The sequence below is a fragment of the Capricornis sumatraensis genome, chromosome 1 (genome assembly GCF_032405125.1).
Source record: "Capricornis sumatraensis isolate serow.1 chromosome 1, serow.2, whole genome shotgun sequence".
NCBI classification, from domain to species: Eukaryota; Metazoa; Chordata; class Mammalia; order Artiodactyla; family Bovidae; genus Capricornis; species Capricornis sumatraensis.
In genome coordinates this window covers 3,595,817-3,612,551 of record NC_091069.1, presented here as the reverse complement: position 1 = coordinate 3,612,551, position 16,735 = coordinate 3,595,817, and the positions used below count along the sequence as shown (strand labels likewise).

The 16,735-nt window shown below is 59.9% G+C and overlaps 1 protein-coding gene across 4 annotated transcripts in view; it reads left to right on the top strand.

Annotated features, from left to right (window-relative positions):
- Positions 1 to 16,735, top strand: part of KCNT1 (potassium sodium-activated channel subfamily T member 1) — a 71,365-nt gene that overhangs the window by 42,097 nt on the left and 12,533 nt on the right. For 2 of the 4 annotated variants that reach the window (XM_068963826.1, XM_068963817.1), the window contains exons 4-18: positions 4,324 to 4,372; positions 4,460 to 4,519; positions 4,733 to 4,807; positions 4,875 to 4,958; positions 5,560 to 5,654; positions 6,652 to 6,832; positions 9,353 to 9,517; positions 9,810 to 9,946; positions 10,825 to 10,888; positions 11,000 to 11,108; positions 11,516 to 11,624; positions 12,406 to 12,555; positions 12,823 to 13,061; positions 13,306 to 13,540; positions 14,763 to 14,868. In XM_068963826.1, the coding sequence (XP_068819927.1) occupies positions 4,324 to 4,372; positions 4,460 to 4,519; positions 4,733 to 4,807; positions 4,875 to 4,958; positions 5,560 to 5,654; positions 6,652 to 6,832; positions 9,353 to 9,517; positions 9,810 to 9,946; positions 10,825 to 10,888; positions 11,000 to 11,108; positions 11,516 to 11,624; positions 12,406 to 12,555; positions 12,823 to 13,061; positions 13,306 to 13,540; positions 14,763 to 14,868 (1,858 nt within the window). Of the gene's footprint in view, positions 1 to 2,944; positions 3,002 to 4,323; positions 4,373 to 4,459; positions 4,520 to 4,732; positions 4,808 to 4,874; positions 4,959 to 5,559; positions 5,655 to 6,651; positions 6,833 to 9,352; positions 9,518 to 9,809; positions 9,947 to 10,824; positions 10,889 to 10,999; positions 11,109 to 11,515; positions 11,625 to 12,405; positions 12,556 to 12,822; positions 13,062 to 13,305; positions 13,541 to 14,762; positions 14,869 to 16,735 lie in introns of all 4 variants that reach the window. The other 2 variants (XM_068963808.1, XM_068963834.1) reach the window with 2 other exon arrangements.

Below are 16,735 nucleotides of genomic sequence, written 5' to 3'. Positions count from 1 at the left end.
GCAACAACAGACTCAGGTGCAGGAGGAAATGGGCCAATTGAGAAAAGAGGAGGGAGCCACCTGCCACCATGGGACTCCCTGAGAGTTAGGTCCTGCAGCTCGGCGACCTGGCTTTGGCTGTAATCTGGGTTAGAGCTAGCATGGCAGCCAGGTCCCTGCCCCCTTCCCAGTGCGGGGCGACCCGGTGGCTTGGGGAAGCTCCTCCTCAGGAGTGACTTAGGGAACCTGCTTCTTAGTCAGCACACTGGGCAGGAGCGTGGCTTTCTCTCCGTGTCGCACACACACTGTCCAGCCTCGTTTCGGCAGTTCTGGCCTCCGGGAGGCCCTGAGGGCTCCAGGTCCGTCTCTGGCCGCGCACAGCCCTTCCCCTGCCGCAAGCCCAGGTGGAGCCCCCAGCCCCCTCCCGGGCTCCCCGCTGGTGTTCGCCTACCCGGCTGGCCTCTCCCCCTGCCCCTCCCCTCCTCCTCCTCAGAGACCCGCCCCCTCAGGGGCCCGCCCCCTCAGAGACCCGCCCCCTCAGAGACCCGCCCCCTCAGAGACCCGCCCCCTCAGAGGCCCTCCCCCTCAGAGACCCCCCCTCTGCCGCTCCTTCTCAGAGACCCTCCTTCTCAGAGACCCTCCTCAGTTCAGTTCAGTTCAGCCTCTCAGACTCTTAGGACAACCCCATGGACTGCAGCATGCCAGGCCTCCCTGTCCATCGCCAACTCCCGGAGTTTACTCAAACTTATGTCCATTGGGTAGGTGATGCCATCCAACCATCTCATCCTTTGTTGTCCCTTCCTCCTCCTGCCTGCAATCTTTCCCAACATCAGGGTCTTTTCTAATTAGTCAGCTCTTGGCATGAGGTGGCCAAAGTACTGGCGTTTCAGCTTCAGCATCAGTCCTTCCAGTGAATATTCAGGACTGATTTCCTTTAGGATGGACTGGTTGGATCTCCTTGCAAAGGGACTCTGAAGAGTCTTCTCCAACAACACAGCTCAAAAGCATCAATGCTTTGGCCCTCAGCCTTCTTTATAGTTCAACTCTCACATCCATACATGACTGCTGGAAAAACCATAGCTTTGAACCAGATGGACCTTTTTTGGCAAAATAATGTCTCTGCTTTTTAACATGCTGCCTAGGTCGGTCATAACTTTTCTTCCAAGGAGCAAGCGTCTTTTAATTTCATGGCTGCAGTCACCATCTGCAGTGATTCTGGAGCCCCCCAAAATAAAGTCTGACACTGTTTCCACTGTTTCTCCATCTATTTGCCATGAAGTGATGGGACCGGATGCAATGGTCTTAGTTTTCTGAATGTTGAGTTTTAAGCCACCTTTTTTGGTCTCCTCTTTCACTTTCATTAATAGACTCTTCAGTTTGCTTTCTAACTCTAAGGGTGGTGTCATTTGCATATCTGAAGTTATTGATGTTTCTCCCGGCGATCTTGACTCCAGCTTGTGCTTCATCCAGCCCAGCGTTTCTCATGATGTCCTCTGCATATAAGTTAAATAAACAGGGTGACAGTACACAGCCTTGACATGTTCCTTTCCCTATTTGGAACCAGTCTGTTGTTCCATATCCAGTTCTAACTGTTGCTTCCTGACCTGCAAACAGATTTCTCAAGAGGCAGGTCAGGTGGTCTGATATTCCCATCTCTTTCAGAATTTTCCAGAGTTTTTTGGGGTCCATACAGTCAAATGACTGAGTGACTAAACTGAACACAGTCAAAAGCTTTGGCATAGCCAATAAAGCAGAAGTAGATGTTTTTCTAAAATTCTCTTGCTTTTTCAACAATCCAGTGGATGTTGGCAATTTGATCTCTGGTTCCTCCGCCTTTTCTAAATCCAGCTTGAACATCTGGAAGTTCACGGTTCACGTACTGTCGAAGCCTGGCTTGGAGAATTTTGAGCATTACTTTACTAGCATGTGAGATGAGTGCAATTGTGTGGTAGTTTGAGCATTCTTTGGCATTGCCTTTCTTTGGGATTGGAATGAAAACTGACCTTTTCCAGTCCTGTGGCCACTGCTGAGTTTTCCAAATTTGCTGACATATTGAGTGCAGTACTTTCACAGTATCATCTTTCAGGATTTGAAATAGCTCAACTAGAATTCCATCACCTCCACTAGCTTTGTTCGTAGTGATGCTTTCTAAGGCCCACTTGACTTCACATTCCAGGATGTCTGGCTCTAGGTGAATGATCACACCATCGTGATTATCTGGGTCATGAAGATTTTTTCGTACAGTTCTTCTGTGTATTCTTGCCACCTCTTCTTAATATCTTCTGCCTCTGTTAAGTCCATACCATTTCTGTCCTTTATTGAGCCCATCTTTGCATGAAATGTTCCCTCAGTGTCTGTAATTTTCTTGAAGAGATCTCTAGTCTTTCCCATTCTATTGTTTTCTTCTATTTCTTTGCATTGATCCCTGAAAAAGGCTTTCTTATCTCTCCTTTTTGTTCTTTGGAACTCTGCATTCAAATGGGTATATCTTTCCTTTTCTCCTTTGCCTTTTGAATCTCTTCTTAGCTTTTTGTAAGGCCTCTTCAGACAACCATTTTGCCTTTTTGCATTTCTTTTCCTTGGGGATGATCTTGATCCCTGCCCTCCTCCTCAGAGAGCCTCCTCCTCAGATACCCTCCCCCTGCTCCTCCTCCTCAGAGACCCTCCCCCGCCCCTCCCCATGCCCCTCCTCCTCGAAGACCCTCCTCCCCAGAGACCCTCCCCCTGCCCCTCCTCCTCAGAGACCCCCCTCCTCAGAGACCCTCCATACAGCCTCTGCGGGGTGGAAGCAGGCTTTTGTCCCTGAGTGTTAGAATTCAGACACCCATCTGAGATGCAGGGCCTGGCCCTAGGTTGGGGAGAGTGCCCCCCAAACGCCCTGAGCCCGTGGCAATCCTGGAAGGGTCTGGTCCCTTCGGGGGGCAGTGCTGGGAGGGCTGCGGGGGCCAGCTCTGTCTCTCCACAGCTGGGGCTGCCCGAAGCAGAATTACACCTTCAACGAGTCGTCCTCCGAGATCAACTGGTGAGTGTGCCTCCCAGTTCCTGCTCAGAGGTCCGGGGCAGGGCAGGGTGGCCAGAGGGTGACACTGCCCGGGCCCCCGGGACAGATGCCCAGTCACAGCCAGAGAGCCTCCTGGGATCCGCAGGACCTGGCTGAGCAGTAATAACACTGGGCTGGCCCCGCGGGGTACAGCCCGAGACCCTGGGAGCAACCTAAGGGTGACAGCGGGTGTCACCAGGAGCCGGCTTGGCCCAGCGCCCTTCTGTGATGCCCTCCAGCCCCAGGCGCCCTGGGTGAGAGGAGACAGACAGGGAGGGTTGGCTGCTGCCTCTGCAATTCATGAGCCTTTGGCCAAAGAGAGCAGGTGCCGCATTTAGGCAGTGAGAATTGACCCCAGAGCAGCGGGGGCGCCTGGGCTGGAGGCTAGGACGAGCTCCAGGGCCTTGGCCCTGATGGAGGCGTCTCCCTTCCAGCCTCCCCAAACCCACAGCCCCGCTCTCGGCCTTACTGTCTCACTCACACCCCTCCCCTGGCACCCCTGCCCAGCCTTGCAGGTCAGTCGTGGCCCTCCACAGCAGCAGGATGGATCTGCCAGGCCCTGGCCACTGTTCCCAGCCCGGTCACCTGTCCCTGGGAGGCAAGAGGGTTAGGATCGCAGGGACACGTAGGGACACGCCAGGCCCTCCCTTCACATCTGGCCCTGGAAGCCCTTCCTTTCTGGCCCAGTGTGGGCAGGACAGCTTCTGAGCCCAGCCCGACTCCCGCCCAAAGGAAGGCCTGGGGATTTCAGTCTCTCTCCCTCGGTGGAGAAAGTCACTGCCTGACACCCCAGCTGCAGCAAGGGCCCCCGAGGGTCAGGCTTTGGCCATCTGGGCCTGGGGAGGGTGGGCAGGGTCAGCGCGGAGCTCGGCCATCTGGCCCCTCATGCTGGTCTCACCCCAACCTTTGTCCGGAGGCTGCGTCTGGGCAGGAACATCCCCTCCCCTATGTCACTCTCCTCAAGGAAGCTACGTGGGTTATAGTCAAGGAAGGACCTGAGGTCAGGAAACCCGAGAGCTTGGATGACCAGCACAGTCCCCGTGCAGAGGCACAGGAACCTGGATGAGAAACAGTGGCCACCTGGGGCCGCCAGGCCTGTCCCCAGAGCAGCCTTGCTCAGGCCCTGGTCTCACAGGCCCCTGCCTGAGGCCTCCTTTCTGGAGGAAGCCCCCCTCCCCTCCTGCTCTCAGCCCCTCGAGGGCAAGGCTGCCGCCCACTGTCCAGCTCAAGGAGCAGCCTGGGATCGGCGGAGGCCCATATGGCTGGGGCCCCCCAGCCTGGGGCTCACCTCCCTCTCTCCTCAGGGCCCCCATCCTGTGGGTGGAGAGGAAGGTGGCTCTGTGGGCCATTCAGGTGAGTGGGTGTGGGGGCGCACGGCTCTGGGCGGGCCCTGCTGCCCACCTGGCCCTGCTCAGAGGCTCCATTATCGCCCTACCTCAGGTCATCGTGGCCATCATCAGCTTCCTGGAGACCATGCTTCTCATTTACCTCAGCTACAAAGTGAGTGCCCCCAGGCCTGGCCCTGCCCCGGAGGACCCCGCCACTGACACCCTCCCCCAGCCCCCTCCTCCAGCCCCTTGCACCCCTTCCCTCAGCCCTCGTCTCACCCCTTGACTTCTCACTGGCTCAGTTTGTCTCTCTCCTCAGCCCCCGCCCCACCCCGGTGCCCCCTCCTCTCCACCCACTCTGAAGCCCACCCCCTTGGCTCCCCAGGGCAACATCTGGGAGCAGATCTTCCGCGTATCCTTCATCCTGGAGATGATCAACACGCTGCCCTTCATCATCACGGTGGGTGAGCCGCCGGCCGAGGCAGGGGCCGCCGAGACCCCTGCCCCCTGACCCGTCTCCTCCGCAGATATTCTGGCCGCCGCTGCGGAACCTGTTCATCCCTGTGTTTCTGAACTGCTGGCTGGCCAAGCACGCCTTGGAGAATATGATCGTAAGCCACTCCCTGCCCCTCACCCACGCCATTGCCTCAGCTTTGTGAGGTTTCCCAGGACCCCGGGGGCACTGCTTGCCATGCCCTGGTCCTGGCCCAGGGGAGCTGGCCCTCTCCCTTGGTGCCCAGGCCGGTGACTGGCAGACACATGTGCCTGTCACCACAAGAGGCCCTCATGCCTCCTTCCTGACCGGCCGGAGCCCCATCCCTGATGCCCTGGGGACAGTCACTCAGGCCTGTCCCTGCCCCCGGAATCATGGCTGGGGGAGGAAGAGGGTGAACATGCACACGAGAGAGGGTGGGCCCCAGGACCCTGGGTCACGGCAGCCCCTGTGCTGAGCAAGGACCATTTCCTCCCAGGGCGCCCCCCGCCACACACCCACCAGCCCAGGCCTTGGCTCACCCCATCCCAGCTGCAAAGGGAGGGGCCGGGGCTGAGATCATGGCCTCTGGCCTATTCACGGCAGGGAGCGAGAGAGCTGAGGTCAGACGGAGCCCTTCCCCTGCTCGCTCACCTGTGTGTGTCCAGGGCCTGCGGCGGGAAGGGCCGTGGGCTCTGGCCCAGGCTGAGCCGCTGATGGCACCGTGTCCCGTCCCGCAGAATGACTTCCACCGCGCCATCCTGCGCTCGCAGTCGGCCATGTTCAACCAGGTCCTTATCCTCTTCTGCACCCTGCTGTGCCTGGTCTTCACGGGGTGAGTCCCTGCAAGCGGCTGCCCGCCCATCCCAGGTAGACCTGGGCCCTTGCATCCAACAGGCCGGGCGGGCCTCAGAGTGGCAGGAGGCGGCCCGACCGGGATGGAGGGCCAGGAGGCAGTTCAGGGCCCACGTTCCAGACCAGAGCTGCCCAAGTCCAGCTCCTCCAGGGTCCAGGACGTGGGGGAGAGGCACTGGCTCTCGGCCGGGTGGGGACCCTGGGCTCAAGGCCCAGCTGAGAATAAGGTCTGGGAGCCGCCAGAGTGAGGGGTGGGGGGCCTGAAGGGGAGACCCCGTCCCCCTGCATGCCTGCCCCAGGCCAGGACAGGGGAGGCCCCAAGGCCACATGCCTCCTACCCTCCCTTCCCCCCACCAAAAAAACACACAGACCTGAGTGGAGCAGGCTGGGGTGTCTGCAGGGTGGGAAACTCCAGGGTGATTCAGCCCACCCCCTCCCTGCAGCCAGAGCGTCCACCCTGGGGAGGGTCCCTGAGTGCTGCCCCGGGTGTGTACTGTGGGCCCCCCAGGCCCTGCCAGCAGCACCTCCCAGCCTGGGGACAGGACGTGGGGCCACTGAGTGGCAAGGAGGACTGTCCAGCTCTGTGCTGGGCAGGGGGCTGCGTGTGCCCCATGCTGTCTGACCCCTGGGTGAGGATGAGGCTCTGAGGTGGGTGGCAGGTGGGGCTCACAGCCTGCGTGGCCACATCCGCCCCCTCGGACCTCAAGCTCACACTGAGCCCACGCAGTGCTATGTCCACGCTCGTGGCCAGTTTTCCAAGGGCCTCAAAGGAGCCTCGGGGCCAGAAAGGAAGGTCAGGTAGGAGGAAAGTGCTGGGTGTGCCAGCTCTGTAGGCCGGGGTTGGGAAGCGCCCGGCTGGACTCAGGCCCAGGCTGAGGGCCGTGTGGGTGACAAATGACAAGGAGCTGCGGGCAGGCGGAGCCTCATTCTGGGAGCCGGGTGGCCGAGGCCCCACCGCCGCCCCTCCCCGGCTCTAGGACCTGCGGCATCCAGCACCTGGAGCGCGCGGGCGACAACCTGTCGCTCCTGACGTCCTTCTACTTCTGCATCGTCACCTTCTCCACCGTGGGCTACGGGGACGTGACGCCCAAGATCTGGCCGTCCCAGCTGCTGGTGGTCATCATGATCTGCGTGGCCCTGGTGGTGCTCCCGCTGCAGGTGAGCCCCGCCCAGGAGCAGCGCCGACGGGGGTGGGGGGCATGGCTTCCTGGTGGGGTCTGAAATCAGTGAGGCTGCTGCGTCAGGACGGGGCGGGGAGTGGCGCTCTCAGACGGCTCCCCAGGACCTTTGCCGAGTGTGCAGCAGGAGGGGCTGCCAGGGTCTCCCTCAGGCTGGGAGTCAGGAGTGCTCAGCCGGTGCAGCAGCAGCTGCTTCCTGTCTCCTGTCACCTGTCACCAAGGCCGACCTGCCAGCTGAGCACTGTGGGGGCAGTGCGGGACTCCACCTGTGTTTAGATAAAAGGTAGAGGCCCAGAGGGGGGCCAGGCAGCTGTAGGCACTGCCCCCTGCAGCCCTTAAGAGGGCAGGAAAAGGTCCAGGGAAGGGTCAGGACAGACTGTAGGGAGACAGACCTCGTGGTGGACACTTGGGGTTTGGGGGGATGGGGGCAGGGGAGGCACCTAACTGTGGCTACAGCAGGGCCCAGTTGACCCAGGGGTCCTCTGCTGACTTTGAGCTCAACTCTTCACCCCCATTCCCACCCCCACCCAATAGCTCAGAACCCCAGCCCCCAGCTGACACCTTCCCCACTTCCGCCAATCCAGAGTGCCCTGTACCTGCCAGGAAAGCCAGTGTCACCCTCTATCAGTGATGAAAAAGGATGGTCCCAGTCACCATCCGGCGTTCTTCTTTTATTTACTATTTCTTTATTTGCCTGCACCGGGCCTTAGTTGCAGCTTGTGGGCTCTTCGATCTTCATTGTGACTTGCAGGATCTTTAGCTGTGGCATGTGGGATCTAGTTCCCTGACCAGGGATCAAACCCAGGCCCTCTGCACTGGGAGCTTGGAGTCTTAGCCACTGGATCGTCAGGGAAGCCCCTGTCCTTCATTCTTCCTTAAACCACGTTCACCAGTTAGTGTCCTTAGCGATGATGACAGTGAAAACGCCCACCGGTAAATGTCCCTCCCAGAGTAACAATGACAACAGCTGACAACATCCCCCCCGCTCGGGGCTGAGTCGTCACATGGTGCTTCCTGTAGCTGTTGGAGCAAAGCCCCCCACAAATGAAGGCTGGGGGCTCGAACCAGAGGAATTTAATCTCTTACGGGCTTCTCCACTGGCTCAGTGGTCAAGAATCCTTCTGCAATGCAGGAGACCCCAGTTCGATTCCTGGGTTGGGAAGATCCTGGGTTGGGAGAAGGGAAAGGCTACCCACTCCAGTATTCTGGCCTGGAGAATTCCATAGATTGTATAGTCTATGGGATCACAGAGAGTCGGACACGACTGAGTAACTTTCACTTCACTCATTCTGTCTGATCTCATCTTAATGCATTACCTCTGCAAAGACCCTGTTTCCACATAAGGTCACATTCAGAGGTTCTGGGTGGACAGGATTTCAGGGGTCATTGCTGGGTCCTTTACAACTAGGCCATTTGCCCCTCGCTGCAGCCCTGGGAGACAGGCACTGTCAGGCCACTTTGGAGAAGAGCTGCACACCTGTGCCACGTGGGGCTGGAACCCAAGCGTCTGCCGTCAGAGCCCCGACTGCACAGGTCTCAGGGATCACCCTGGAGTCTCTGGCCCCTCCCAGCAGGACCCAGTTCTGTGCTTCAAGGCCATAGGGTCTTGTTAGTAGAACCTAATAGGTACTCAATAAATTCAATGAGATGATCTCAACCTAAATATAGTACATCAACCAGAGCAGGTGAGCATGAGTGGAGGTGGCTGCTGGCACTGATTTTAAATCATGTGGGAAAAATGAACGACCTCAGTGCTTGGGCTGAAAACAGTCGGAGACTTTCATGGGACCTGGCTGTCAGCTACAGACGTGGAATCAGATTGTAGAGGGAAGCCCTGGGTGGGTCAGCACCGCGGACAGCTCCGAAGGGCCCTGGCATCCCCTTCACCCCGCCCACCTTTATGTCTCTGTCATTGTTCTATTTTTAAAAAGGGTTCCTAACACCCAAAGCTCATAGTCAGGAGGTGTGGGCCAGAGTAGATGCAGGCTGCTGCCTCGAATCACCCATAAACTTGACTTGGGCTCAGAACCACGGTACTCAAAGTGTTCCTTCCATATGGGAAGTCTGGGTTCCTAATTCTGTGGCTGAGAATTCCCTAAGACGCATCCAGGTTTCTCCAAATGTGTCTCAGGCGTGGACAGAGACCCAAAGGTCATGTAGTTACCTGGATGTCCAGAGTACATGCTTTAGCATCCACTAACGATCAGTTGGCCATCTGGGGCCGGGAGCTGGACCTGCCGCATATCTGCTACCCCACACATGGGCCAGACCATCCACTGTGCCCCCACCTGGCCCCTTGGGTTACCTGTGCCACAAATATCCAAGGCCTTCCAGGACATGCTCGGGACGGGGCTCCATTCTCGCCCTGCCTCCTCTGGCCTGCTCTGGTCTCCAACCTTCGTGCCCGGCACGGGCTGGCTATCAGCCTTCTTGCCCTGCCCTGTGCTGTCGCAGTTCCTGGAGCCCCAGGCCACCTGGCGCTCACACGCTTTACCTGCAGTTTGAGGAACTCGTCTACCTGTGGATGGAGCGGCAGAAGTCGGGGGGCAACTACAGCCGCCACCGGGCCCAGACGGAGAAGCATGTGATCCTGTGCGTGAGCTCCCTCAAGATCGACCTGCTCATGGACTTTCTGAACGAGTTCTACGCGCATCCACGGTTGCAGGTGAGGCCCCGCCCATGGCCCCACCCTGCTGCAGGTGAGGCCCCGCCCACGGCCCCATCCGGACCCAGAACCCCCTGAGCCCTGGGGGCCTCTGTTTCCCTGCCTGTGGGGTGGAGTCTGGATGGTCTTCCACATTGTAGGGGGTGGGTCTGTGGCGTCCTGCCTTTCCTTCCTGCCGTCACAGAGAAGGCCGAGGGTCCCGAGAGGCTATACGGAGGTGAAAACAGTAGGAAGGCAGGGTGGGCAGGGAGCCGGCGAGCTTGCCAGGGGGCTGACGGTGCCCTACCTGCAGGACTACTACGTCGTCATCCTGTGCCCCACGGAGATGGACATCCAGGTTCGCAGGGTCCTGCAGATCCCCCTGTGGTCCCAGCGGGTCATCTACCTCCAGGGCTCCGCGCTCAAGGATCAGGACCTCATGCGGGCCAAGTGAGCGCCCGGTGCGGGGAGGGTGCGGTCCTGCTCTGGCCAGCCGCCGCTCCAGCCGGGAGGGGCCATCAGCCGGGCGGCAGCTCCAGCTTTGTGCCTGCTGCCAGTCCAGGCCAGCCGGGCCCCTCACTGACCCCCGCACAGCCTCCTGGGCAAGCACACCAGCTCCTCTCCCACCTGCCTGGCTATTTGTTTGGGGGTGAGGCGGGGGCTGCTACTGCTGCGCCTTGGGTGGGAAGCTGAGGCTGTGGGTGGATATTCTTATAAAGACGAGGTGACAGGGTGACTTGAGGTAAGGAGACTGAGTTGTGAACAGAACTTTCCAGAATCTGCTGCAGCACATTCTGAGACACCTGGGAGGGGGTCACCCACCCCCGGAGGGCCCCCCCCATCCCCCTGCCACTCGTCACCATTTTATTACAGAGCCTGATGTAACCTTCGTGGTGAAACGGTGAAATGTGGGTTGTATGGAGGCCAAGGCGGCAGAAGCCTGGGTAGCCAGGGGCCCCATCCACCCATCTCCTGAGCCCAGGAATCAAGGGCCCGACAGGGACCAGTAGGGGGTGCAGGGTGATGGGGAGGGAGGCACCAGGCCTCCCTGCCCTGGGGCAAGTGGACCCTCTCTCAGGCGGCCTTTCTGCAGCCAGGGGCTGGGGGCGGGGCATGAGGGGAGCAGACCTGGCCACCCCCAGACCTCTGGCAGCCTGTCCCAGGATGGCACAGGACAGCAGGCGGGCTCCAGCATCTCTGCCACCAACTGCACCCCCTTCCACGCCCCAGCCCCACCCTGAGTGTGTAGGGGCCCATCCTCAGCCCGTCCAGGGCTGGTCAGAGCGAGGCGGGGTCCTGACGGCCCAGACAGACCTGGTGCTTTGCAGGATGGACAACGGGGAGGCCTGCTTTATTCTCAGCAGCCGGAACGAGGTGGACCGCACCGCGGCGGTGAGTGCCCCCCGGCCACCGGCCCCCCACCTGCCCACCTGCCAGAAGGGAAAGTGCCCCTCCCCCAGCCTGCTGGCTGCCCTCAGCAGTGACCGTGGCCTCCCTGCTCAGGACCACCAGACCATCCTGCGTGCCTGGGCTGTGAAGGACTTCGCCCCGAACTGCCCCCTCTACGTCCAGATCCTCAAGCCTGAGAACAAGTTTCATGTCAAGTTTGCAGGTGCGTTTGGCCAGGAGGGGGGCACCCGTGTGCTCCAAGGGGAGCATGCTGGGGTAGGGGTGGGGTTGAGGCAGAGCCCATGCAGGTGATGTACCTGGGAGCCTGGGGGTCAGTGAGGGCAGGAGCCAAGGGCGGGGGAGGGGCAGGAACACCGTCTGATGAGCACCTCTAAGGTGAGTAGATCTATCCTGGACACCTGGGGGGGGGCAAAAGGTGTTGCCAGCTCCCTCCCCCCACCCCCAGCCCTGGAGCTCTCGGCCAAGCCAGGGAAACAAGCACAGAGAGCCTGGAGAATTAACAGGCTCGGGAAGGTGGGGCGCTGGAGGGAGCCTTCTAGGGAGACAAGGGGGCGCCTACCGTGGGGGATAGTGAGAGCCACTCAGTGACCCTGACATTCCTGCCCGCAGAGCATGTGGTGTGCGAGGAGGAGTGCAAGTACGCCATGCTGGCCCTCAACTGCATCTGCCCGGCCACGTCCACTCTCATCACCCTGCTGGTGCACACGTCCCGCGGCCAGTGAGTTCTGTCCCGGGAGCACCACGTGGCATGCGGTGTGCTGCCCGGGAGAGGAGCAGACCCTGGAGGCAAGGGATGTGTTGAGGAGCCTGTGATGGGAGGGGGTGAGGGGCCCGAGATGGGAGGGGGTGGCGACCTGGGAGGACCCAGCTGGGAAGCAGTAGGTGCCTTGCCACTTGAGGAGTGGGAGCTAGGGGCAGCCTTGGGGCTGCAGGGAATCACAGGCAGGGCCCTCCATGGAGCAGAGGGCCTAGTGCGGTGGTGGGGGGGGGGGGGGGGGAGGGGTAGGGCTCAGGAGAGCCACCGAGTCTAGAAACAGCGATAGGGGCAGGGGCGGGGGGTGGTTGGGGGGGACCTGTGAGAGAAGGCACGTTGGTGTTCAGCACCTGAGCTGGGGTCCCAGGTAGAGTGGGAGGTGAGGGGCTGACCTGGGACAGAGGGGTGCCATCTTCTCTCTAGCAAGACACCCCAACGGGTGGCCTTGGCTCCTTGTGGGGCCTGGGCGGCCCTCGGGGAGGGACCAAGCAGATATCAGAGGACCCACAGGCCACAGAAGCCTGTCTTGACTCTGAAACCTTTTGATGCCCCCTAAAAGCTGGACCGTTATGTTCACAGCTCTTTAAAACTGGCCGAGGGACCGTCAGGCCACACCCGGGTCTGGTCTCCCACAGATGGGAGGGGCGGGGTCAGGGGTCACGTTGGCTTCCACCCGCCCTGGAAGCCTGGAAGCGGCCAGGCCAGGCGGGGCGACGGTGGGGGTGACGTCCTGCCCGCGCCCCAGGGAAGGCCAGGACTCGCCAGAGCAGTGGCAGCGCATGTACGGACGCTGCTCGGGCAACGAGGTCTACCACGTGCGCATGGGGGACAGCAAGTTCTTCCGCGAGTACGAGGGCAAGAGCTTCACCTACGCCGCCTTCCACGCGCACAAGAAGTACGGCCCCTTGCCCCCTGTTCAGGCCGGGAGGGAGGGAGCGCTGAGCGGGACTCGGAGGCGGAAGTGGGCGGGGCCTCGCCCGGCGTCGGGTGGGTGGGCGGGGCCTCTGGGCCGGACGCCCCGCCCACTCAGCGTGAGACCTGCGCCCAGCGCCTCTCTGAGCCAACCCTCGGTGGGTCTTCGGGTCGGGAAGAGGTCCCGACCCCCACGAGAAGCCCGAGAGGGGCTGCTCTGGGCTCCACCCCCGTCCGTCCGTCCGCCCAGGTACGGCGTGTGCCTCATCGGCCTGAAGCGCGAGGACAACAAGAGCATCCTGTTGAACCCGGGCCCGCGGCACATCCTGGCGGCCTCCGACACCTGCTTCTACATCAACATCACCAAGGAGGAGAACTCGGCCTTCATCTTCAAGCAGGAGGAAAAGCAGAAGAGGAAGGGCTTCGCGGGGCAGGGGCTGTACGAGGGCTCGTCCCGCCTGCCCGTGCACAGCATCATCGCCTCCATGGGTGAGGCCGGGCGCCCGCTCCCGGCTGGGCAAGCGCTCAGGGGCCCCACCCGGAGACCCCGGTCCTCAGGCCTGCACATAACCCTGGGCAAGCCCCCTCTCTCTGGGCCTCAGTTTACACATCGGTCCGGCGGGGTCATCCCTGCCTTCCTGTGGGGACATCACGGTCAGCACTGGGAGGGAAGCCCCACCCCCAGGACAGTCCCAAGAGGGGCTGCCAGCCAAGTCCAGCCACTCTGTTCTAGGGACAGTGGCCATGGACCTCCAGAACACGGAGTGCCGGCCCACACCGAGCGGCGGGGGCGGCGGGGGCAGCAAGCTGGCGCTCCCCACGGAAAACGGCTCAGGCAGCCGGCGGCCCAGCATCGCGCCGGTGCTGGAGGTGGCCGACAGCTCGACCCTGCTGCCCTGCGACCTGCTGAGTGACCAGTCAGAGGACGAGATGACGCCGTCGGAGGACGAGGGGCTGTCCGTGGTGGAGTGAGTGTCTCGGGGTGGGGGGAGGACAGAGGCGCTCCACGGGAGAGGGGAAGCACAGTGTGTGTGTGCCTGGTGCCCAGGAAGAGGGGCCGCCAGCACTGGGCTGGACCCACGCTCTGAACCAGGCTTCCAAACAGCTTCTGCGGAGACCTTGCTTGGCAAGTGGAATCTGGGGCCCCAGCTCCTGGGCAGGAAGGCTGTGCTGTACCCTCCTCGCCCCTCATCCTCCTCAGCCTCGCACTCTGGGTGGGCAGCCAGACCTGAGTACCACGGCCTACTTGACCGAGGCGGCTGCACTCTGAGCACAGTCTGCGGAGCCCTGGGTGAGGTGCCGTCCAGGCCTGGAGACTGCTGGCCCACGATGAGCTGTCATGCTGCCCTGAGTTTGAGTCCAGATCTTCCTCTGAGACCATGAGACAGAAAAGACCCCAGTGTGTCTTGGAGTCTCAGCCACTTGGCCTTGCCCCAAACAAGATAGGCAGCACCTGACCCCAGGGCCATGGCCAGTCACAGGCCTGCACGGCCTGTCTCTCCCGACTGGGCTGTCAGCGTGCTGTGGCCACTTTCTGCTCCTGCTGTGTCCCTGGGGTGGAGTCAACGTACTTTAAAGACAGGCTGCTGGGGACTGGCTCCAAAATCAAGGGGGCTCTGCAGGGCTCCTGCACACTCAGAGCAGGTGGCAGACTGGCCTCTGACGCTGCCTCCCTTAAGCCAACTGGAGGCCGAGCAGAAGGCCAGCCCCTCTCCAGGTGGCTGGCGGCCTACCACCCCACATGTCTGCACTGGGCACTCAGGGGACAGCTGGAAGGTGGGGGGCAGCCTGTGGGACGACCAGTCCAGCCTGGCCGCCAGTAGAACAGGGGCCGAGGGCCAGCATCTGCCCCAGCGTTAGGATACTGGGAACACCAGGGTAGGGGAACCCCTTAAGGCTCTTCCATGGCTCCCAGGCCTGTGTGAGCTCGTGTGTGTGTGTGTGTGTGTGTGTGTGTGTGCATTGCATGGAATCTCCTCTGATCTCCAGGGAACAGACAGAGGTCCTGGTCACAGCCTCCTTCCTGCCTAGGGGTTGAACATAGAGGTCCTAGGACTTCCTGTGCGGGAGGGACTGTGGGGAGGCTCTGAGTGCCCCAGCCCAGTCTGGTCTGCGAGGCCTGGTGCCCCCGTGTGGCCACCCAGGGTGTGGGGCACATGTCTGAGGTTCCTCTCTCTCCCACCCCTCCAGGTATGTGAAGGGCTACCCCCCTAACTCACCCTACATTGGCAGCTCCCCGACCCTGTGCCACCTCCTGCCCGTGAAAGCCCCCTTCTGCTGCCTGCGGCTGGACAAGGTGGGTCACAGCAAAGATGGGGAGGCAGCAGGGGCCCTGAGGACATCCTGAGTCAAGTCCACCTCCCCGGTGTCTATGTTTGTTGAGAGGGACACATTCCCTCCCTCCTGCATCTGCACGCGTGTCTGAGGCGAGAGTGTGCCTCTCCTGACCACAGTCCACTTACCAGCACCAGGATGTGTGTGTCGGACCCTCAGCCCACAGTGCAGCTGCCCTTCTGGCCAGAGCCAGTCCTGACCCACTTCTGCGTGCCCGCCATGCCTGCCTCCCTCCATCTCAAGGCTCCTCGCCCCCACCTTCCCTGGGTTTCTCCCGTATTTGGTGAGCGTAGTCATCGATTTGGTGGAGCGTCCCTGAAGGGGGGCAGCTCAGCTTTTGCATGGGGCAGGGGCTCGTCCCCCCAGAGGTGCCACATCCTCTGGAGGCCTCCCTGCAATGCTGCCTTAGAGCACGTGATTCAGGTCCACACCTGGTCTCCCTGGAGGAAATACAGCTTCACCTTTGCAGTCAGGATGTTACTGGGGGGAGACACGTGGGGGCCGGGTACATAAGCTGCTCATCACTGACCCCCTGATGCGTTTCCTCTGTAGTTGATGGATCGCAGGTTCCAGTTCCTTCCATGATTGTGTCCACTTTTCCCTGTGACGAGGTTCTTCCCCTTTCTTAGCCATTTGTGTACATCAGTGTGGACTCACTGTTTCACTCAGTAAACCCACTGTGCATTACTGCAACATCGGCTTTCTATGTGGATCCTGCTGGTTTTGACACTCAGACTTTCCTGGTTTTGCTGATGGGGCCTCCAGGTCTTTCTGATGCTTCTCCTGGTCTGTGAAGATGTCTGTGCTTCTGAACTAATAGTGCCTGCCCCCCCAATCTTGTTCCTACTCCAGTCCTGGGACTGGCTGCTGCTCCGAGAAACCTGATTCCTGTTAGTGGAAACCATGTTTAGAAGCAAGATGGGGATTTGGGGTGCCCACTGCTGCCCTACATCTGAGCCTCTCCTCAGAGAGCTAGAAAGTGGGCATACACACAACAGAATGTGTACACACATGACAAAATGTGCACACACACACAAAATGTGTACACACCACTTGACAGAATGTATACACATATGACAAAACGTGTGTGCACACAAAACATACACATGCACACACAACAATGTACACACATGACAAAACGTACACACAAGCGTGTGTACATTTGCACACGCTACAGAACATTTACACACAGGGCAGAACATGTGCACACAAAACGTGTACACACATGCACACACTATGGAATGTGTATACACATGACAAAATGTATGTACACACACATGTATACACATGCACACAGTACAGAATGTGTACACATGACAAACATGCACACACAAAATGTGTATACATATACACATAAGAGAATGTGTATACACATGACGTGTGTACACACTAGAGAATGTTATACACATAAGAAATGTGCACACACATACAAACCATGTACACACATGCACACACTATGGAATGTATACATACATGACAAAATGTAGGTGTACAGAGAAGGCAATGGCACCCCACTCTGGTACTCTTGCCTGGAAAACCGCATGGATGGAGGAGCCTGGTAGGCTGCAGTCCATGGGGTCGCTGAGTCGGACAGGACTGAGCGACTTCACTTTCGCTTTTCACTTTCATGCATTGGAGGAGGAAATGGCAACCCACTCCAGTGTTCTTGCCTGGAGGATCCCAGGGACGGGGGAGCCTGGTGGGCTACCGTCTATGGGGTCACACAGAGTCAGACACGACTGAAGCGACTTAGCAACAACACACACAAAACATGTATACAAATGCACACCCTACAGAATGTGTACACACAGGACAACATGCACACTCAA